We start from the raw sequence: 25,057 nt of genomic DNA, 5'->3' as shown, positions 1-25,057 counted from the left end.
AATGGTGTCAGTCAGACTCTGGACAGTAAATCAAATGGAATATTGGCCACATTAAACAAGGTAATTTGGTACAGTATGATATAGTTTATCGTACGAATGAACTAATAGACACATACACTTTTACACTTATTTGATCAGTTTCACAGCATATCTTATTTCAACAACTTTAAAAACAGATTTTGACAGACAAACAACTGGGTAAAACTTTGATCAAGCAATGAATGATGGTCTCTTAGCCTAAAAACTTTCCCCCATATTAAGCAAATATTTCCCTTGCTTTGTCACATGATGAATTTGTGATGCGAGTGGTCAAAAGGTGAGAAGGTCAGTGAAATTGTTCTGAGGCCCGAGATCTGTGAACAGAGCCACTGTGGTTTGTCCAGCTTAAGTGGTCCGTAGCTCAGGCTGTCATGCTGAAGCTATTGTTCGCCTCTTTTTTACCTCTAATTGAATGTCACTTGCTTTCTGAAATGCTCCAAATTATATAATGAGGTCATTTGCATAGCGCTGAGATTGGCTGACCTTTGCTTTTGCCAATAATTACAGCAGAGTCGTCTAAGACAGTCGACAGAGATGGTGCAAAAAAAGACAACTTCCCGCTCAGAAAGGTTAGCGGAGAGCTCGGTGCTGGACTTTGCGAAATGTCATTAGAATTTCTTGGAGTATGCTCAAAATTAGCAAGTGACTGAGATCAGCAATGCATAAATATTTTCTTTAAAAGCAATGAGAGCTCTTGCTTGGTTAAAATTGCATGTGTGCAATCATTTCCTAGTTACTGCGTGGGTGAGGTTATTTGCGTACGAGCATGTTGGATTATGCATAAATTATTGTATATCCAAACAATGGAAAGCTTGCAGATGCAGGGACGGTTCAAGCATCCCGCATTGTCAAACTTTTTCGTGTTGATGCCGGAACCTTCACACGGCTTTGAGCCTCTGTGCCCAGTGTGAGCACATGGCATGTGATCTAGGACGCTTTGGCCAGGCCGTGCCAACCCAGCAGTGGTGTTCCGCCGACGCCTACCAAAGCTGTGGGCAGAGCCTGTGCTGACCAGCCATCAACGAGAGCACAGAATATATACCTACATTACAGCAACTCATAGAATAAACTACCGTTCAAAAGTTGGCGGTCAGTTTTTTTTTTATTTTTTTTTATTTATTTTTTTATTTAGCAATAAAAACATTTATAATATTACAGAAATTACAAATAAATGTTGTTCTTTTCATTTCTATTCTATTCATCAAAGAATTTTATTAGGCAGCAGCACAACTGTTTTCAACATTGATAATAATGCAAAATGTTTCTTGAGCAGAAAATATTAGAATGATTTTTCATGTGACACTGAAGACTAGAGTAATGATGCTGAAAATTCAGCAAGAATAAATTACATTTTAAAATAAATTCACATAGAAAACTGTAATAATATTAACAATAGTAAAACAATATTAATATAGATAAAATATATGTTTATATATAATTATTTACTATATGTAGTTACAGTATGTTGCAAACACATCCATAATAATCAATAAATATTTGGTGGAAAAAATAGATTTTATATTGATATAAAATATGTTTTTTATTTGTTTTTGTATTTTACCATGGTAAATGCTTTTAGCCAAAGCGACTTACAAATGAGAATAATTTTATCATAGCAGTATTATTTTAGTATCATTGAAATACTATTATATTTTTATTAACATTTTGAATGTTTTTTTTTTTATATTTTCAAGAAAAAAATAACAGATTTTATATATATATATATATATATATATATATATATATATATATATATATTTTCTGTTGTCATTATAACTTTAAAAGTGTGCTTTTGTCATTATGATGATGATGATGATTAAATATTTCTGCATAGTTTAATTTTTCAGTTTTAGTTGTTTTAGTACTTCAAGTTAAACTAAATGAAAATTAGAAGTGTTGCTTAAACAATAGACGTTTTAAGACACTTCTTTAACGTGCATACATATATATATATATATTCTCATCTTCAGTAAATGCTGTTATCTAATTTCTTTTGTGATTATTAACACATCATACCATTAGCGCTTTAGGGTGCATTCAGAGCATATCACTGTGCACATAATGCCACCCGCATGGTCTTTAGTGAAGAGAGCTTTGTAATGTGAAACGTGACTTGGTTTTGCTGTGCTCAGGGACAATTTTGACCAAATAAAATCCAAAACATCCTAGTTGTTCATTTCTATGAAAGTGAACAAATCCCATTAAATTTGCAATTAAGCATCAAACAGCAATATTGACTGAAAGTCGCTGGTTGATTGGGCAACAAGGAGACAAGCATTAACATGTGGCTCTGTCTCTCTGCTCTCTGGTCTTATAGTCGCAGCGGCGCGTCACGTTTCACCTGCCGGATGGGTCTCAGGAAAGCTGCAGTGACAGTGGGCTGGGGGACCATGAGCCCGTGGGCAGTGGGCCGCTCCTCTCACACCCTCTCCCTCTGGTGCAGGCGCAGGATGACTTCTACGAGCAGGCCTCTCCGGACAAGAGGACTGAAGCAGACGGCAACTCGGACCCCAACTCTGGTGAGTGTGTTGAAAGATGTTTCCAGGGCAAATCTTTGAATCTGTCTGTAGTTACACTCCTCGTTCCTCTTCTCTCATTGTCTCTGCTCAGAACTAAACTGAACCGAGCAGGAGGAGTTTAGCCAGAAATGAAGATGAATAACACAGATGATAGTTTTCATTATACGCCTTCCCATTCAATATGTACAACAATTTAATGTTCTGCAATAACTGTTCTCAATGTAAATAGTGCTCTCACGATATACTGAATGAAGTTTGCAGTGAAAATAGCTGTAATAAATAAGAGATGGTTAGAGGCAAAATTGCATAATTATGCATATTTGTGCAGAAATGCAGCATGCACGTTAAGAGAATCAGAAGTAATATGTAATGCTGTAAATAAGCTCTTCTCAGTAAAGATTATTTTACTGTTTTGCTTTGCACATTTTTCTGTTCACACTGAACTCTGATACTGTGCATAGTGAAAGAATACTTTTTAATCAAAATAAATTTGTTGTTTAAAGGCACAATATGTAAATTCTCGCAGCTAGAGGTCGCTTATTCAAAACTAAGGCGTAGCTTGATGACGCTTTGATTTTGCGGAATCATGGGAGTGTCGTCTACAGCCGGTGGAAAAGAATCGGGATGGGACTCGGGCAGAAATCATGTTCATGGATGAGACTATTAATGTTACTGTAGTATGAAGCAAAGCGGGACCAAGTGATGTGCGAGCAGAAACGAGGCCGCTGGAGAAATTGCTAATGAGAGACAAGCACGACACACGGCTCGAGAACAGCGGAACTTTTATTATGCCACAGACGCCGCTTTCGCTTCTTCCGGTCAAGTGTATGTGGGGTAACACAGTGCTGTTTTCTGTTGATGATTGTATCCAAACAGCTTCATGAAGCTTCTGAGCATTATGAATCTTTTGTTTTGAATTAGTGATTCGGATGTCCTATCAAACGGCTAAACTGCTGAAATCACGTTGGCACTTTGGCGCTCCGATTCACTGATTCAATTCATAAAGCTCCGAAGCAGTGTTTTGAAATCGGCCCATATAGAACTCACATGAACTCATGTTTCAAATATGTATTCAGTACCTTTATGGACCTTGAGAGTTTGAATGGCTTTGCTGTCAATAGAGGCCTCAATGAGCCATCGGATTTAATCAACAATATCGTAATTTGTGTTCGGAAGATGAACGAAGGTTTTATGGCTGTAGAACAACACGAGGGTGAGTAATAAATGACGTTATTTTCATTTTTGCATGAACTAACCCTTTAAATCGTCTTTGGTGTTTAATGGTTTCTACAAAATAAAACCGAGGGTAACGCGGGTATGATGTCATTGATAGGCAACGAAAATTGCTTATTTCTCTGGATTTAAACATTTAGGATAATAGAAGTACACAAGTCAACACAATATATAACATTGTTCTAGGGGTTTTGGGATATTTTAATCCAAAAATCTTACATATTGTGCCTTGAATGTATGTTGATCAGTGGCATTCAATGTAGATGGAGGCAAGGAAATAGAAAGCAAGTGACTGACAAGATGTCTTGCCACTTCTTGTGTCTGATTAGGACTTTTAGATGGCAAATGTTTAGATGACAAAACGAGTCTGATTTGTACGATTCTACCAGTAGTAGACGCTATTTTATAGATGGTATAAATGGGTAAATCTCACATGTCCAGGTCAAGAAAGTTGAATTGAAGGGAAAATACTGTTTGTAGCACTGATCATCTAAGCATTATGAACCACAAGAACCTTCATTCTCACCTTGAGGAAAAATAGGAAAGGTCGGTCAAAAGAAAACATTTGATTTATATGTCTTTGTCCTTAATATGTCACCGTAGGGTTTGAGGTCACTTCCTGCGTGAAAAGAGCCGTGATGGAAGTATGTGTATTTATACGCTAATGGTCAGTCGTGTCTCTCTGGGCTGAGAGAGTGTAGCTCTATTGGTCTCAGCACGTACTTGATTTATTTAGCGATGATTTCCCTGTTGGGGTCTCATGCGGCAAAGATGTTCAGTTTTTATATTTCCAGCGATAGCACTCCATGACCTACTTTTCCCATCACAGAGAGCCATAGATCTGCTCAAGCACCTGTGTCGCCCAAGGTCAGAGATAGTTAACACGTGCGTGTTTGCGCCTTACCATTCATTTGAACATTTTAACAAGTTTTTGTACTGTGCACTATGAAGAGTTTGGACATTTTATTTTTATTTATTTATTTATTTTTTTTTTTTCTCCCACGCAGCAGGATATTTTCAGATTTTTCATGCACCCTTTATTGGTCTCTAAAGATCCATTATTAACGACACGCATGTATCTGTGAGACTCCACGTCTTTTCTTGCTATTAATATGATATGGAAAGTGTGATTTAGTGCAGAGTGGCAAGACTCAAGTGTCTCCTTTTAATTTGAGGGGGTTTGGGGTGGGGGGGGGGGTAGCTCAGAAACAATCATTTGCATAAGGTAGGTGATAATTGCTCTTTTTAATGGAATTGATGGTGGTGTACACACCAATTATCTACAAGCTCTTAAGCCTGGTAATTAATTAGCACACAAATGGCCGTGGTGCCATGGAGACCGGCGCATAATCAAATATTGGACACACACAGGGGCTATATTGGGAGCATCACCAGGCTCGGATGGCAACATCAATTAGAGGTCAGTAAGAGATGAGATGAACAAATCCAACTGAGTTTCTTTTACGTCACAGTGATTTCAGTAGCACAGGAGTATAAAACTCTACATTTATTTTGCAACTCGACTTTGGCAACTTTCAAAACAAATGTAAAGATTTCAATGCATAGGTGTAGATTTATGGAAAATTTCAAAATGTAAAAAGTAAAAATTTAAAGATTTGTAATTTCAGAAAAGCTGACTGAAAGATGGACAACTAGTTTCTGGATCACAGATGAACCCTGAGCGAATGAAGTCTGCTTGCATCAGTCTTAAATGAAAGTGGACTGTAATATCAAGCCTTGTGCATTGGCCTCAGTATGGATTGGTGTGCATTGATAAAGTCTGAGGAGATGTTCATACACACACCAGTTTCATTAATTGAGCATATCAAAAAGTTTATCTAGATTCCTGCTGCACAGACTGTGAGAGTCCTGCAGTGCGGCAGAAAAGTTTATTTCACTAAGAACTGGCTTTTCTTTGAAGTAAGTGTGTGTGTGTGTGTGTGTGTGTGTGTGTGTGTGTGTGTGTGTGTGTGTGTGTGTGTGTGTGTGTGTGTGTGTGTGTGTGTGTGTAAGTGTGTATGTGTATTGAAAGTACTGTATATATGCATGTGTTTATGTATACATATAATGTTAAGCATTTATAAATGACCATTAGGGATTGATAAGATTTTTTAAATGTTTTTGAAAGAAAAAAAAAAAAAAAAAAATCAGCAAAGACATTAAATTAATCAAAAGTCACAGTAAAAGCTTTTGTAAATGCTGTTGTTTTAAACTTTCTATTCATAAAAGAATCCTGAAAAAAATATATATTAAGCAGCACAACCGTTTTCAACATTGATAATTAATAAATGTTTCTTGAGCAGCAAATCAGCATATTAGAATGATTTCTGAAGGATCATGTGACACTGAAGACTGGAGTAATGATGCTGAAAATTCAGCTTTGCATCACATGAATAAATTACATTTTAAAATATATTAAAATAAAACAGTTGTAATAATATTTCACAATTTTTCTATTTTTATTGTATTTTTAATCGAAATAAATGATACGAGCATAAAAGACTTCTTTCAAAAACATTGAAAAACTCTTACGACCCCAAACTTGTGAATGGTAGTGTCTGTAGGAGATCTATGGAAGCTTGTTTCTGCCATGGAATAAAAACTTAAAAAGATAATTGCGAGTTTATCTCACAATTCCGACTATGTTCTCAGAATTGCGAAATATAAACACAATTGCCTGATATAAAGTCAGAATAGCGAGATATAAACTCACAATTTTTTGGTTTGCAGAATTGTGATATATAAACTCGCAATCGTGTGTTATAGGCCCAGTTTCACAGACAGGGCTTAGGCTAAGCCAGGATTAGGCATTATTTCAATTAAGGTATTTAAGTAGCTTTTATAAACATACCCTAGAAAATAACTTACTGGTGTGCATCTTGAGACAAAACAATGGCTCTGACATTTTTTAAGATATGTCAGTGGAAGTTTCTTTCAGTTAAAACGGCTCAAACATGTATTTTAGTCTAGGACTAGCTTAAGCCTTGTCTGTGAAACCGGGGGAAAATGTCCAATTATAAGGGAAAAAAGACTGACTTTTTTCAGAATTGCGAGTTTATTTCTCACAACTCAAAAAAAAAAAAAAGATTGTGAGGAAAAAAAGTCACAATTACCTTTTTTTTTTTTACATTTTTTTATTTAGTGGCAGAAACAAGCTTCCATAGAAATCAGTAGGTCAGTTGTACAGTTCAGTCATTATACAAAAATGTGAGACTGAATGTGCATGTTACATGTACATGCACTGAATGCTGCGATTAACCATTCAGAATCAGTCAGTATTCCTAAGAGCCATGCAATACTATATAGGGTCTCATTCAAGGTCACAGATTATGTGAAACCTTGAGCTTTACATCCACCTAAATCCAGAAATGTCACACAATGCTCTTTCCGAAGCGCAGTTAACAATAGCAGTGAAAACAGACGCCTCTGTGGGTCGTCTGCGCTCAGATGCCATGGAACGGTGATTTCTAGTATGTGGAGCCATTGTGTGCCGCGCACAAATCTCTCTATGCCTGCATGCTCCGTGAGTTCAGGAAGCAGTCTTCTGTAAAAACTGGCTGTGAGGATTAATTTGTCAACTTCTGATGATCTGTACCATCCACAGGGGAACTGAGGGTTTCAGGTTGCTGTGCAGATTGAATTAATCTCCGAAGTTGCGAGCATTTCTCTTTTATTTCCTTTCTTCTGTGTTTACCCCTGCTCGAGCATTAAAGTTGTTTGTTACCTCTTGCAGTCGTCACGTAGAACCACAAGCTTTGGCTTTTTGAATGCTGTTGACAGGACTGTCAACGTCAATTCCTGGCAACAACTTAAGAACACAGGGAAACATGTATCTGAGTGGGTTCCATTTGGACTCGGCGGGAGATCCCGACGTGTAGGCTTCAGAAAGCTGATTTCCTTCACCACAAAAAACATTTGAACAAAAGCAACCCTCTGAGATGATAATTACGGGATACTGTTAAGCTCTACAATTCGAGGGTTTGAAAAAAAAAAAAAAAAAAAAGCTTAAAGAAATTTGTAAGAAAAGCGACTGCTAGCTAATGTACAAGCCGCAGCAGTTGTGTTTGTGAGCCAAGTTATGTGGCTTATACCTTCTTTGGCATTCAGAGGCGAATTTATTCTACCTTTATTCTGTGCAGCTGTTGTTAATTGCAAGTACATATGCATTAGTATCTAATTAGCAATTATGCAGATTGACTAATTATTTCTATGCTTTCAATCAAAAGGTATTAAGCTAGCGGTTACTAATTGTAGGTCAGTGTTTCATGCGCCACTACTTCATTCTGACATTTAAAAAATAACGTGTTTATCAAGACGCAAGTGTGCACAAGATTTTTTTTGACATGACTTTATGTGTGTAATTTAAAAGCTCGAAAGGCTAATTCTAATCTAACGGGCATTTGCAAAAACGTTTTAAATGCTCTGCAATTTCAGCGTCCCCTGGAATAATTACCCAAATTCATTCTCAGGTTGCTGCACTGCAAATGTACAGTTTAATTTGTAATCTAATAACTCTGGGTTATAATTGGTGGTTGAGATGGTGGTGACTATTTAAATACACCAGACACACATACAACAACCCATAGCTGTTTATTTATTGATGCATGATTCAATGCCTTAGGTTTATACAGTAGTTCAGTTCAGATCATTAAAGATTAAATCGCCTGAAGCGGTATTCTCTTTGAGGGGGTTCCTGGGTAAACGATCGGTATCTTTAGTGAAGCACGTGTAGCAGCAAACCTTGAAAAACCCATTAATTAAACCTTACAGTATCTTTAAATGTTAAACCACAAATAATTTATTTGTCCTTGATTTTTGGCATGCATTATGCTATTTGTTGCATTGAAACTGGTTAAAAACACATCCAAAGCGAACTTTTCTGGATAAATGGATTGTGAGTTGTACCACTTCACTCTTTGCTTTTAGTTTTGCTCCTGTTCTTCAGAGTTTGGTTTTTATAAAGTGCCTTTAAATAAAACATATATGGTTTGTGTGCTACAAGAGCCCATGAGAGCGAAAATCCACTCATATTATTCAAGAGCACAGCTTCCGTTCGCAGTGAACTTAATGGTGGAGTCTAACGGAAAGATGTGCCGTGTTTTGCAACCGTGTTTTTGAAGACTACGGGATGGAACTGCTGTTCTTGAGCCACCATCCTCAGACGTCACAGCAGCAGGCCATATAAAAACAAGCTTCGGTGGCTTGAAACGGGGTGATAAAACACAAAGGATAGTTAAATTATACAGCGACAGATAAAAGCAGAACAAAAAAATAATCTGATCACAGTCACAGATGGATGGAATAATGTGGGTGAATATGTTCTCCTGTGACAGACTTTAGCAAAACAGCTAATTAAATATGTGGATAGTTTAAATGGCAAAATAAATACATTTATTTTATTTTATTTTATTTAAACTATTGCCAGGCAGATCAATCAAACTTTTGTTTTTTTAAGCATGTACAAAACTGAATTTTGCATATTTTCCAATTATGCAGTTAATAATAATAATAATAATAATAATAATAAAAAACTAGTTTAGATGGCAAAATAAATACATTTTATTTTATTTTATTTTAAACTATTGCATATGCTAGGCAGATCAATCGAACTTTTGTTTTTTTATGCATGTACAAAACTGAATTTTGCATATTTTCCAATTATGCAGTTAATAATAAATAATAATAATAATAATAATAATAATAATAATAATACATTTTAAAATAACTAGTTAAGATGGCAAAATAAATACTTATTTTATTTTATTTTATTTTATTTTATTTTATTTTATTTTATTTTATTTTATTTTATTTTATTTTATTTTATTTTATTGCATATGCTAGGCTGGTACATCTAAATTCTGTTTTTTTTTTTTATGCATGTACAAAACAGAATTTTGCATATTTTCCAGCTTATGCATTAATAATAATAATAATAATAATAATAATAATACATTTTAAAATAACTAGTTTAGATGGCAAAATACATTTTTATTTATACACAAAACTGAACATTGCCTATATTGGTGTATGCAGTTTAAGAATAATAATAATAATAATAATAATAATAATACTTTTATTATTATTATTATTATTATATCTACATTACATTTTTTGTTACTACAATAATGTCTTAAATCATCTTTATTTTGGGGGGTTTCTGTTGATTATATGGTTCTAATTAATTTAATCAATTAAGTAGCATTAATGTTATTCTTTAACCGATTGGTGGCACATTAAACAAGCTTCTTTCACATTAATACTTTCGATGTTTGAATTTATGGACACATTGATATGTTTGTACAATAGACAATACTAGTACACTGTTGTGTTAAGAGCAGCTGTTATACTGGGTCTCCATCTTTCCCTAAACGGAATCAATAACAATACCTAAATAATTCAATAAGAATCGAAGCTCTGAGTCCTGGAAGCTAAGTGTGTTCACACTGCCTCTGTGAATATTCACACAGCGACAGCCAACACTGTACTCAAAGAGGAGTGCGGAAGAGATGAAGAACCCATGAATATCAAGGAGGACGGGAAGAGGGGAGGTGGCCAGGAAAGAAGGCACATTCGTGGGGTAATGAGGATTCAAGGCAAATACGACTCTGTCAATCATTTGCCTTTGTGAATCTACTGAAATTAATTACCCCACATTGGCAGGATGCCATGTTTGCTGTGCATGACTGGTAGCGCTGACAGCGGGCCAGGAATGAGATGAATGAGTGATCGCAGGAAGGAGAGAGATTATGACTGTTTGACAGATGAATTTCTGTTTAATGTGGCAAAAAGAGAATGGTGGGTGTGGTAGAGTATTGTAGTATAGTAAAGTATTATTCATGTTGAATAACACTTGGCCCGTCTTAGACACCAACATGCGTCAAACATAACAGCCTTCAGGGTCAAATGTTTTTGATATAATAATGTTAAAAGCTAATTCGTTTAAAAGCTCACATATCCGTCTTTTTCTTCTCACATAATACAGTGATTTTAATTCAAATCAAGTTATGTATTTAGTAAGTAATCAGGTTGGGGTGGGATGACAATGCACAGTTAGCTGGACATTAACTGAATATTATCGATATTGAGTAACAAAAATTTTTTAAAATCTTAAATATCACTTCTGTAGCCTTCATAATGTAGTTTTCAAAGTATTCGCAGTTTGTTGTTGTCAAATGGACCACCTGCCTTGCAGTAGTTATATTTGTTGGTGTGTATATATGCATGTATTTACCAACACATTTATTTTTGTCATGCATTTCCTTTTTTTTTTTTTTTTTTTTCCTTCAGGATTGCTGGCAGCATCCAAGATCTTAACTTTAATTGTATGCGGTACCACGGCAAGGGGAAGGTCCCTTTTATGCAATTAAGTAATTAATCTAATTACCAAATTCATAATTAATTGTGTAATTAAAAAGATTTCATTGCGATCCCACCTACAGTGTGGAAGTGCCACTGCCGCACAAACTATCAGGAACTCCAGCCAGAGCTTCTGTTCACGTTGTGTCAACAGGGTCTGATTACATGAAGCAAATCAGATTCAATCAACTGCTTTTGCCTTGATGATTATTTCAGTTTGATTTGTTAATGATGCTTTCAGAAAATGAGGCTTAAAAAGCTGTTTTAGTAAAGTACATTTATATAGTTAAGGTTTAAAAGGGGAACTATTATGCCCTTTTTCAACGACTTGATTTTGTGTTTTTGGGGTCTACTTGAATAGGTTTTCATGCTTGAATGTTCAAAAACACTTTATTTTTCATATATTTTACAGTATTGCAGCACCTCTCCTCCCACACTTTGGGGTGTGTTTCCAGTACAACAACAAAACTCGCACCTTCACTACAATAGTACGATGTATCGTTGAACCATTCAACTAGCTAGTCACGACTGTGTCGTTCAGCCATGTTGGTGAATGTTGTCACGCTAGTGGTGGAGTAATAACTTCTTTAAATGAATACTTCATAGATTTTTTGCTATATATTACAGACATGGGATCTAATTCTCATTTTTTTCAGTTATTTTGCTTCATTTCCAGATTCAGTCATAGGCTCGTTCTTACGTACCAGAGCATGTACGCACATGCGCACCCTTCAAAAACGATGCTTAAAATCTCTTGACAAACTAAAATATGTAAATGACATATAGATTGGAAATAAAAGATATACATTGTACTTACTACTTAATGTCAGCTTGCTTGTTTTGCTCAAGACACCGATTTGTTAAGTCCACATGTTATAAAAATAAGAAACTATGATTCTAACCACAGCTCGAGGGCTGTCGTTCCAACCACAAAAGTTTGCGAATGTTCATTTGAACGATGGTTTTGGGAAACGCCAAATTGTTGAACTATGTTATTAACGACAGAACTTGCGATGTTAGTTGGCTAACGATGCTTTTGGGAAACTCTTTTAGTCCTCGTCTCTTTGAAGTCCCTCCTTCCGAAAAGTGCAATGTGCTCTGATTGGTTAGCTGAACCAGTGTGTTGTGATTGGTCAACCACTTTGAGCATGTTTCAGCAATGTCACGCCCATAACCGCGAGTTTACACAATACTATTTTAATCAACTCAACTAGGCCTCGTCCCCTCAAATGCTAAATATTCTTTCATAAAGAGAGCAGACTACTGTAAGCACTCTACTGTAATGATTATTTAAATCAGATTTTTAACCGATTCATTGAAAGAAACTGTATGAAAGAATTGATTTTCTTTTCAAAAGGGACAAACCTTTAACACTTTATCCTATTTAAAGGTGCTAAAGAGGATGTTTTGTTTTATACATTTTTGTAATATTACTTGAAACTGTCTTTACTAACTGATAAAAGACTATTTATTAGTAGCACTGAAAGGAATAATATTAATATACATCATCTGTGGATGAGGTAGGGCCTTAAAAACATCAGCCAATCATTTACGCGATCATCGCGTAAACGATTGGCCCTCTGGCTTGTTAATCACTGCCATGACGTTCCTTGTGTAAGACGTGTGCGGCTGCGCGCTACAGTAACTTTCCACACTCCACAGGCGCCGCATGCAATGTTTTTGTCAGGAGACAGGAGTAACAACTGCAGATTATGAGTTACCTGCGGTGAGTCCGACATAATCAATCCACTAACACGACACAGCGAATGCCGGTGGTAAACACTCATGTTCCAATACTCGTGCACGAGTTTTGGGAGGCGTTCCCTCGAAATGAGCTGTGAAGGAGGGGGGTTGTTCTTACGCATGCGCTCATTTCAAAAACTCACTAACAGTCTTTGGTTTCTCAGTCGACGAAAAGATCCTCTTTAGCGCCTTTAATTTAACATTACTAAAATGAGAATATGTTCTGTCATGACTTTTTAAATAAAAGGGTGATTCAAAACTATATAAAATATCAAAAAGCCTTTATATATATATATATATATATATATATATATATATATATATATATATGTATATATGTATATATATATATATATATATATATATATATATATATATATATATATATATATATATATATATATATATATATATATATATATATATATATATATATATATATATATGTATATATATATATATATATATATATATATATATATATATATATATATATATATATGTATATATATGATCAACTATAACTAGAAATAGAGTATATTTCATTTTAAAATATAAATCCTTAAGATTATTAAAACTTTTTAATCTGTTAGTAAAATATGGTAAATTATGCTAATTAGGTAAGAAAGGTGTGTATCTCCCTCCAAAAATAAATAAATAAATCTTTAAGAAACGTACTGTAGTAAACTAGCAATGTGCTGTATGATAGTGGATGTTTACCAGGTGTGGGAGCGCATTTTATTTGACGAGTTTATGAACTTGATCTGATCTGTATGATGCTATTATCATCCCTCCCACATTTTGGCTTCTAGCAGGTAAAGATTTCATGAGCGTGTTCATGATTCAGACAGATAGCAGCTGAAGTGAGTGGAGGCGGTGAAGTAAAGCAAAGGGAACTGCTCTGAAAAAGTTACTCGCAAGGTCACAATTCACTGTAAATGAAAGGTAAGCGTGAAAGCGTGAGCTGGTGGAGTCGCCACTGCTCAAAGCAAGTTGTTTCACTATCAATTTACTGATTTATTCATTTTAGACAGTAATAGAGACACATTTTGTTGCAGTAAGGTGCATGGGAGAAACTGGAAAACCGCATGTACCCGCCCACAGCTACAAATCAAACAGACTTTTGGACGTACTCATTTCACAAACTATACTAACACATGTTTGTTTCGTCCCACATGTGCTAACCACATCTGATCGGCGGTCCAGATGTGAAGCGTCTCGGCCTTGATGCTGTTTGTAAAACGAAAGGCGTACAAGCGCTTCTGCCTTGTCAACATTTCATACGAGCTTGCAAAGAAAACAAACAAAGGCAGAAGTGTGATTGTGTGCCTGTGTGGGCGTGTGCGGGAGAGTGCAAGATGATTTAAGCTCTTATGGGGAATCATGCTGTTGCAGTGTCATTTCTCGAACAGAGTAACAGCCTCTACGCTGTATGTGAAAGTCGCGGTTCAGAGTGCGTTTTTCTCTAATACCCACCAAAGCAAGGTGTTAGGCATCTGCTGCGGCTTTGAAAGACTGTGCATTCATTTATATTTAAGTCTTCCATCTCTGCAGTGAATCAAGTGTCGGCGAGCTGTTTTCAACCCTTTTAACACTTGATTCAAAGCATTTAGTGAGAGCGTCAAAGAGTAACAAGGGAAGATGTTTATTGATGCCGGAGCAGGAAGCGTGCAGGTGAAAGGCATAGGCTGTCAGGATGTGATGACTTTGGGCCATGAACTGGTCGGTTTGTACCCGTGAGTGTGTGTGTTCATACCGAGCCAATGGTTCTTTTTGATGGCGGGATGTCGGACCGAGCGCACGGAGGGGCCAAGGGTGTTGATGCTAAATGTGGAGAGGAGAGATTGTTATGTTTTCTAGCATGAAAACGGAAGCACTTTTACCATCCATCATTGATGAGTTTGAGAAGATGGGTAATTCCCTCGCCATGCTTCGGAGCGTGGTATGGCTCATTGGATCGACACACACACATACCAACATGTAACATTCATCTGGATGCGCAGTGCGTCAGTTGACTGTAAAAACGCTCTGTTGACTCTTAACTCATACAAGCTGTTCTTCGGTCTTCAGTTCATGATCGCACAAACCATTCAAAAGGCTGCATTTATTTATTTATTTGATCAAAAATAGAGTAAAAACACTCATTTTGTGACACAACACAACATATTTGAATGTTAACATATTTGAAATCATTCATTCAGCATCATTATTCTAGTCTTCAGTGTCACATGATCCTTCAGGAATCATTCCAGTTTACTGATTTGCTGGTCAAGAAGCTTTTCCTATCATTTTCAATGTTGAAAACAGTTATATTTTTGTGGACACCCTTTTGCAAATTTCATGATTTTTGATGAATAGAAAATTAAAAAGATCAGAATTTATTTAACAGAATCTTTTGTAACATAGTAATGCTCTTTACTTAACTGTTTATTAATTTAATGCATCCCTGCTGAAATAAAGAATGAATTTGTTGAGTGCTATTCATAGATTCATAGAATTATAAAATGTACTCTTTTTTTGTACCTCTGTTATTTAACTTGTCTGTCATTATTAAAAAATTTTAGTGCTTACATTCTCATAGAATATTTAATTTTGTATTTTCCATTGCATTTTACACAAAAATACAAAGAATTTAATAGATGGATTTTGTATATTCTGCAAAATTTTGTTTATAGCTCTTTAACTAATCTGTCATCATCCTGTATATGCGAAACTCATCTGTTACAAAGGTACACTGTAAAAAATAATTTTCAGAATTTGTTACCACAACATTTTTTCTTTTATCAAATCAACTTAGATAATTAATTCAGCTCAGATAACATAATATTTTGAGTTTCTGCTGATTAAATCAATTGCATTCATTGTATTACCTCAGTTTTTTTATTTCAATGAACTCATAATTTTAAGGCAACCAGGTAACTTACTTTTTTTTTTAAGTTAAACCAACAATTCTTTTTTACAATGTAGTTGTAAATTAATTTCGTTCTTAAAGGGAACATCTTCCTGCATAATATTCTGACACTACCAGTTGGCAAAGGTCTCTACTTGGTCTTAAAGTGTTCAGGCTTAAAGGTGTCTAACGATTAAATATCCAGATATGTTTTGAACTTCCCTATGCACATCTGGCAGTAGCGGACAGGGATAATAAATGAAAAATGACCCTGAAACATTAAATTGTCCTTCCAGGAACAGAATGAAGCACTTGGCCCTCATGTCCAAGGGCTCCTGTAGGATGTTGGCCCCTTCCTGCCATTTGATTGGCCCCTCAGGCTCAGTGCCTGCCACTGCTGCCCACTCGACAGGACAGGTTCTGCCATCATATTCTGCCCATCTGCCACCAGTCACAAGCAGCACAAAAGCCCAATTTGAAGGCATTATGTTGACAGTCCGTCTCAACAATAGCCCATTGTTTATTGAATTAGTAGAGGGATGTCCTGCCAGTGGCATTCAGATCCATTTAGTAATATGAACTGCACACTTGAGATTCACTCTTAATGGCTGATTACTGTCGGTGAATGGATGACTTTGGGCTGCTAAATAAATGGCATAGGGAAAACTTGAATTTCTGTTGCATATCATGGGAAAGATAAAAAATATTCTTTAGTCTACGGCCTGCTCCTAACACATTATCATGAACAATATGGTGCCACTGATCATTTACTTAAAAGCTTCATATCTTGACACAGAGACTACTTTTAGACCAGCACAAATTCATATAATGGTTACCTGCTGAAAAAAAAAAAAAAAAAAAAAAAAGAAAAGTAGCTTAAACCAGCCTGATGGTTTTACCTGGTTTAAGCAGGTTTAACTGAACTCTTCACGTGGTTAAACCCTCACTGCACACCCCCCATTTTGGCAAGTGGTGCATAAATGACATACCCAGAATAAAAAGGTTGCTGCTGATAAGCCATTCTGAATATACACATAACCAACATATATTTAGAAAGCCAACACTTGAGAGTTTACAGTTCAAGACTCAGAATTACTCAGAATGTTATTAATATGGAGATATATAAGCTCAGACATAAAAATAATAATAGTAATAACAAATGAATATGTTTTTTAAATGTATAAAAATATTAAGTGAATGTGAAATAGCAACTTATAACCACAGTTAAAGTAAAGCCACAAGTGTGGTCATGCTTCATTTCATGATAACTCTAAAACTATGAATTTTGTTTAAGCATTTTGTAATACCATATTAGGTGAGTTTTTAGAGAAGGCTTATAAGATGCTAATAAAATAGTTTATTGCCCTGTAAACACCCATTTGCCATTTGTCAGGAATTATGGTCACGTATTATGATTGACAGCTGTAGGGCGAATGCGCTCGATGAGTCATAACTGACATAATCAGGAAGATGAGAGAGAGAGCGCGCTGTGTACGCTCTTTCAGCTCTTTAGGTTGCATAATTCAGTGGGAAATGAATAGAAATTATATTCTGTATGACGAAATATTTTGCAAACATGTGAGAATAAATCAATATTTCTCCAAATATGCCCACGTTTGGACTAAGCCCTAACGGACGCTGTCTAGTGCATGTATGTGAACACAAATAAACTGGAGAAGATGTGAATAAATACATATGTGTTTTTATTCCATAAAAAAATTAAAGATTGTTTATTTTGACATAAATTAAGAAATTAATGTCACTGCTACCTAGTTTTATCATAAACATTAGTCAGATATCGAAGTTGGAGTCTTAAATCTTCCTAATGATACTCAGTTTGTGATAGTCAGAGTGTGATGTTTTAATGTGCTGTGAATGTTGAACAACAATGTCTGCGATTTTTGAATGTAAAGGGGCTAAATTCATATAGCTGGTTTTCCGGCTGGTCTCCCATTCTGATCAACTGACTTAAACTGAAACGTCTCTAAAAAAAAAAAAATCATACGAGACCAGCCAGACCAGTAGAAACCGACTCGGTGACCAGCCAAGACCACTGGTTTCTAAGGTGGATTTTTTAGCAGGATTTTCACTGGTTTGTTCTGTTTTGGCGGTCAATTGGTTGATTAACCATGCATTTAACCATCAAAACTCGAAGTTGGTTCACCAACATGGCTTTTGTGGCGTAACTGGATTGATCAAGAAAGCTGTGCTGATTAATTTGATTAAGAAGCCACTATGTTTAAACTATTTTAATGTATTGTCTTAATTATACACACTTGTTTGTAGCGCAAACAGTTTTACAGTTCACTGAACTTTGATATTCTTCTCGTTATTTCCCTATAGCGGCTAATAAATCGGAAGTCTCACACATTCACAGAAAACATCTTACTTCTGCATCGAAAAATAAGGTGGAATACTGTTGAAACATTAATTACGCATATAGTCACCATGATGTTGCTGTGGGATCTTCCCTTTGACACTCGGGTGACTTGCACATCCACATGATTATTGAACCTCTAACCAACTGCTGTTTCATAAATACTGTATAGAGAACATATGGTGCACGACCCGGACATGTGTGATGTGGTTCGGAGCCTTGTACAGATGGTTAACCTGATTTTGAATGTACGTCTGGTGTAATGTTGGTTAATATGGCAGCCGTGTTTTCTCTCAGGTTCTTTAGCATTTGAGGGCTCTGGGACATAAAGGCCTTTAAAAGATTTTGGTCTCCAGAGAGCAATGAGATGAGCTGAGAAGTCACAAAGTAAGTGTGTGTGTGTGTGTGTGTGTGTGTGTGTGTGTGTGTGTGTGTGTGTGTGTGTGTGTGTGTGTGTGTGTGTGTGTGTGTGTGTGTGTGTGTGTGGAAGAACAAGAAACATTAGAAACATCACTGGATATTATTGTCAGTTGCTGAATATTTCAATCATAAAACAGTCATCAAATATTAAATGTTTAGCTACTTACTCGCCATGTACTCACTGCTAAAACGAAAGTGTCGCATTGGAATGGAGAAATTTGGCCATTTCTAAATATTGGGGGTGCCTTGTCCCCCTTGATGTCTATAGTGGTTACGGCCCTGGTCTACAGATGTATAGTTTACAGTGTTTCTCAACCAGGGGTCTGTGGATGCCTTGTAACAGACAAATCTAGTCTTAGTTGTGTAGTGTCGCTAAAATGATTGAAAACAAGAAGTTGTGAATATGCACAGGGTAACACATTTGTTAAAGAGACATATAGACATCTTAAACATTTGTAGTGTTATATTATATAAAATTGCATATTATAGTGTAGAACATGAACCCTCTTATTGGTTCCCCATCTCTGCTGTTTGTTCTTTGAATGAAGTATGTGTGTTTGGGTGTTTTGAAGCCTTTTACTGCAGGACATAATAGCATACACTGATAGCGTATACTGATAATATTACAGATATATGACAACATGTTACCGTTTAACCACATACATTAAGGCGCTCTTTATTGCAGCACAGAATAGACGCCTCATTGGTTTATACTGGCTGATCACAATGATGAGCGCCATGAATTTATATCTAACTCTGGTCAGGAGGAGCATCTACTAAATGCTCTAACTCATCTCTCGACTCTTATTGTCTGCTTGTTGCTTCCACATTAAATGAAGAAGCAGCACATAAACTCCGTCGTAAAAGCCTTTTTTTAGTGAGGCCTTTGCGTAAGAGCAGCTGCCGTTTACTTTATTTCAGTGAGCCGTTTTAAATATAGTCTAAACCCGGCTCATTGCTATGCAGCATGAAACAGGCCTGTAGATTTCATCCCCCCTGTTGGTAAGCACATGGTGCAGTGTTGAGAGGTATGATAAGGAAGAAGCTGGCAGGGGGGCAGAGTGGCAGATGTTAGCCCAGGTTTCTCTGGAAAGAGCACTAATCCGCTCTCACTGTGGCTAACCGAGTCGAACTTACCGAGCACAGCCAAGTGCCCTGTCTGAATATGATATTAAAATGAAACTGTTAGCACATTCATTGTGCTTTGAGTGAGCGACTTGAACGCACCACTGGAAATTTAAGTGATATTTCCGCTGTTATTCAAGGATTTATTATTTATGCAGTAGGATGAAAGAGTATTAGACAATGTGCTTAAAATAAGCTCATAGCGCCAGTCTGTTGTATTTTATCCAAATTGATACTGATCTAAAATGACTAATTTGAAGGATATCTCTTTGGATTAGTAAGTAGTCGTCTTGCAGATGCTTTATCAAAAGTGATGCTTTTTTTCAGGTCTCCCTCAATTACCTAAAACTTGTGAATATCAGGAAATGTTTAAATTGTTTGCCCAAATGACATTTTGAAAATTGTATATTATATTATATTATATTATATTATATTATATTATATTATATTATATTATATTATATTATATATATTATATATATTATATTATATTATATTATTATTTTCTCATATAAACAATATATTGAATATTGTACAATTATTCTGCTCGACTGTAGGTCAAATTATCAACAGTATCAAGCAGCCTATATATGAATTCACAAACAATACAATTTGGTGAAATGCACAACGATCTGCCATTAGCTATGTTTCCATCCTCCTACTTTTATGCACATTTTGAGATGTTGCATAGAAAAATACTGGGTGAAAATGGCAAGATGCGCATAAATTGTAATAAATCTAAATGTTCTATAGGATATGATCATCCAGTACCTGGGTACAGCTTCCCTCAGACTGAACCCACATCCTTTGCTTTAGCATCCCAAACCACTCAAATACAATCAGCGTTTATTTGAGTTTATGGATGTGATTAGGAGCTCGCCCATTATTTTGGAATGAAATTATAATAACAACATCTCTCAACCATCAAAGCCTCTTGATTACAAATAATCTGAACGCAGGGCTCAGGTAGACCTCTCCAATCGGTGAGTATGAAATTAAGCTGATTAAAACTGTCTGTGGAACCCTGTTCTCTTCAATCAGTGCTAAAAAAAAAAGAAAAAAAGAGAGAGAGAAACTCGGTGTTGTCTCATTTCAAGTGTAATAGCTCCAGTCCCTTTGAAATTAGAAAGACAAATAGTCCATGATTTAAATTAGGAAATTAATTTTGATGCATTAGTAGGTATAATGATTTCTCAATGTAACAAGGTCAAGGTTGAAGTTAATTAGATCTGCACATTAACCGGCTCTTAATTTTAAACAGATTTAGACGTGTTTAAGGTAATGCGCAAGTTTGCACTTTTAAATATAGGGCATTGTTTTGGACTTCACACTTAGCAAAGAGTCACAACAGCACAAATCATATTTTCACACTTGCCAAAACTATACAAAATATCTTGTTAACACTTTATTTCAATGGTCCACTTTAGACAACTTCTTTTATGTGCAGGGCTGAATTTCATTAAATCGATTTCATTTTTTTTTTTTTTTTTTTTTTTTTTTTCTTTGTTATATTAAGGTCAACTAAAAACTTGTATTAGTATCACTTGTGAACATAATCTTTTTATTGGTTGTAAATTCCAATCATGATTTTGGTTACACTTTATTGTGATGGTCCACTTTATACATTCTACTAACTATAAGTAACTTTGCTGCTACATGTAAACTAACTCTCATTAGAGTATTAGTAGACTGTAGTAGATTGTTAGTAGAGCGTTAGGTTACGATTATGTGTTCGGGTGAGATTTAGTTGACATGTAGTTGTTACTTATAGTTAGTAGAATGTCTAAAGTGGACCATCGAAATAAAGTGTAACCAAAATCATGATCGGAATTTACAAACAATATATACTAATATATTATTTAAATTGCACCGTTTTTAGTTGACCTTCATATAACAAAAAAGTTGAAACCGGTTTAATGAAATTCAGCCCTGGGACATAAAAGAAGTTGAAGAAGCACGCTATCAGAAAATCACCACAGGAAATTAATCACTATAAGTATCAGAAAAGTAATCACAGGGAAACGGTTTGACTGTGACTGGGAAACGTGTGTCGCTGGAATCTTGTTAAGGTTGTTGCTCTTGCACCGAACTGCTTTGAAGTGTGCAAATGCTGTCGCAGATAGAGAATTTTGAAAATGAGATACAGAGGAATGGGGGTGGAAAATACACACTCCATTGAGCGGAGAGAAAGAAGGATGCCGACAGAGACAGTGGAGGGAGGGTTTCCGTATCTCTCTACCTCTACCAGTATCTTTGGACGCTCTCTACAGCGCTTCTGCTCTTCCTCACAGAAAACAAATTCAGACTGCTGTATTCTTTTCTTTACCCAAAAGCTTTATTTATTTATTTATTTATTTATTTTGAGTTTTTTTTTTTTTTTTTTCAGAATTGTTTATTCACAAAGTTTGCTCTTGATGATAAATTGTAGTTTGTGAGTTGCTGCCAGTGAACATTCACAATAAACACAGACTGTGATTTTTTTTTTATTTATTTTTTTTTTTTTTTTTTTTTCAATTATTCAAGACAAAAATAATAAAATGAACTATGTATAAGCGTTGTGTGAAAATATGTAGACAGTACAGCTTGAACAGACTATGGAATTGGCTTTTTAATTTAATCAGAAAAAAACATTTATTTGAAAACTGTCAAGAAATGTCTGGGTCATAATTATCTTCAAAATCAAAAGAAAAACATATTTTGCATAAACACATTACCTTTTAATTCAAAACAAAGAAACAAAAAGGTTATTTCAGTTGTAAGTATTAATCACAGTAGTAGTTCTAAATGAATACTAATTAATTAAATATAAATTATATTATATTAAAAATAATAATAATAATTTCTCAAAGATTCCAATCTATTATGTTATATTAATCATTTGGTGACAATATCTTAAATGATTTCACAATGCAAAAACAAATTCACTGCATTTGTCCTAAAAAAAAAAACTGGCATGAATTATAATCCAGATATTGAAAGGTACTGGGTTCTGAGTTCTCTGTGTTTTTTCTTTGGAGATCATAAAATAATTTGATGTTACATTACAGGTTCTTCAGATAAGCATGATTATCTCCTAGGTTGTTGAAAAAAAAAAAAAAGGGGGTTATTTGTGTAACTAGAATTCAGTTGTTTGCCCAAAAATTCAAATCCATTTGTATTGGCATGAGGGTGACTATATGATATAATGAATCTTTTTGGGTAAACAACTTTATATATAAAAAATTTAGGTAATTGGAGCCCATATTTTAAGTTGTAAGCGGTGTGTTCAAGGTGTTGAACACCAGCAATAGGGTTTTATTGTCAAACCGAGTGCAATAGAAGAGCGTTTAGAAGTGGAATTGTTCAGTTTTGATGAAAACCATTGCTGGAGGGGAAAAACCGTTCTTGTACTCTGTACTGTAGATGGTGAGAACATCACAACATGCTACACACCTGCCTCAGAGAAAACCTCTTTCCTTCCTGTAAAAATCTCTTTTTCGCACTTCCAGGGTGATTTTAACCAGATCATTCAGCTGTTTGTGAACTCACCTGTCTCTGTTTCACCACTGACACTTTAGCGTATTTCCAAAATATTATCAATCCCAATAAATAGATGACAAAATGATGAGCATGAGCCCCCCCCAAAAAAAAGTACCGACAGCCAGCGCTGTGCCTTTAAATACGGTGATGTTAAAGCTGTCGTCCCCTGGGCTTTGTCTGACTCACCGAACTCTTCATTCTTTCTCTTTCTTCTTCTTCTGCGGTGGTTTCTCACTCACGGCGGCAACTTAGAGTGGTTATCGTAGCATTAGCGCTCTGTGTTGAAATCACTGAGAGAGAGAGAGAGTGTGTGTGTGGGCCGGTTTAGCTGTCTCTTCAGAAGAGGCTCACCTTAACCCCAGTAAGCTGATCTCAGCTTCACAGGTGTGTGATGAGGCTTAATCCACACATACACACTGCTCAAAGAGAGAGGTGTACATGTACGTATAGATCTCACATCATGTAGCTACAAAATACTACTACTATACTACTACAAATAATAATAATTCTGATTAGTATCTCAGTATATGATTGTTTCTGATTAGCTATGGGTCCTATAAACAAGTTTACCCGATTGCAATAATCAAATCAGTTGGCAAATGCCTTGATTCATTTTCTGTCTGTTATGTAAATGAGTTATTCTGAATATCCATTCAATATACATATATATATATATATATATATATATATATATGAATGAGTGAAAGCAACTGCTTTGCCTATTATTACGACATTTTAAAATGTAATTTATTCCTGTGATGCCAAAGCTGAATTTTTAGCATCATTACTCCAGTCTTCAGTGTCACATGATCCTTCAGAAATCATTCTAATATGCTGATTTGCTGCTCAAGAAACATTAAGTAGCACAACTGTTTTCAACATTTCATCATTTACTGATTTTGCCAGCACATTCGGGCGCAAAATCTTCTTTTTCTTTTTTAACCAGAAATAAATGATCTTTTTGAATAATATTTAACTAAATGTGTCAAGCTGTTCTTTGGTTTGATATGCTGTTATTTAATACAGTGACATTTTGAAGTACAACTGAAGTTTACAAATTGTGCTGCTGTATTTATATCCATGTCTGTTTGGAAGTGTGTATATGCGTGCTCTACCATATGGTTTGCGGTTCACTTTTCTACCACGGCTCACAGCTCTTGCCACCCTGGTAATTGCATCCTCTTGTGTGTTTGGAGCACGTCCAGCTCCTGCATGTCTGTGTGTGTGTATATGTTCAGCATTAGGAGGCTTTGGTGTGTAGACAGTGGATTTTCTCATCATATGTTCCCGGGCTCACATCTCTCACTGCTGTAATGTCTTATTAGTCCCGTGTCCTGCTTAATGTGTATTTTGTTGCAGTGTAGTCAGGCTGATTGTGAAGACAATATTTCATGCCAGAAAATAATGGGAAATGTGAGACACTTTGATGACAAAGAGGCACATGGATTTGGGATGTGGCTTTAGAAAGATAGATGTACAGCTAAAAATGTGCAGGTATCACTTTATAAGGGTAATCCATCATGGCACTTGAGGAACAGAGTAAAAATAATCGTGAAGTCTAGTGGCGGAGATGGGTCGGTCCACGGCCGTCGTGGGGGTGAGCTGCACCTGGAAAAGTCCATTAACTGGAGGTGCGGAGGGGTGCGGTGAGAACAGAGGGATGGGGACAGATGGAGGGATGACAGGTGGAGACAGAGGGGAGAGCAAGAGGTGAGAAGTAATCAAACTGAGCCCACGACTCACAGCTGAGAAGAGCAGGAATAAGCACGAGAAAAAGAGAGAGAATGCCATCACTGTGCTGTAATAAACACAGTATCAAATGCTATTAAAATGATG

At 35.8% G+C, this 25,057-nt stretch overlaps 1 protein-coding gene across 4 annotated transcripts in view; it reads left to right on the top strand.

Annotated features, from left to right (window-relative positions):
- LOC125274137 (protocadherin-9) overlaps positions 1–25,057 on the top strand; it is a 323,443-nt gene that overhangs the window by 211,976 nt on the left and 86,410 nt on the right. For 2 of the 4 annotated variants that reach the window (XM_048200268.1, XM_048200271.1), the window contains exon 4: positions 2,357–2,558. The exons of 1 other annotated variant lie outside the window; for it this stretch is intronic. In XM_048200268.1, the coding sequence (XP_048056225.1) occupies positions 2,357–2,558 (202 nt within the window). The remainder of the gene's footprint in view (positions 1–2,356; positions 2,559–25,057) is intronic. One more of the 4 variants, XM_048200269.1, reaches the window with a different exon arrangement.

Source organism: Megalobrama amblycephala, linkage group LG8 (assembly GCF_018812025.1).
Source record: "Megalobrama amblycephala isolate DHTTF-2021 linkage group LG8, ASM1881202v1, whole genome shotgun sequence".
Classification (NCBI taxonomy): domain Eukaryota; kingdom Metazoa; phylum Chordata; class Actinopteri; order Cypriniformes; family Xenocyprididae; genus Megalobrama; species Megalobrama amblycephala.
Note: the sequence above shows the minus strand (reverse complement) of the source record. Positions and strands in the feature narration are given on the sequence as shown.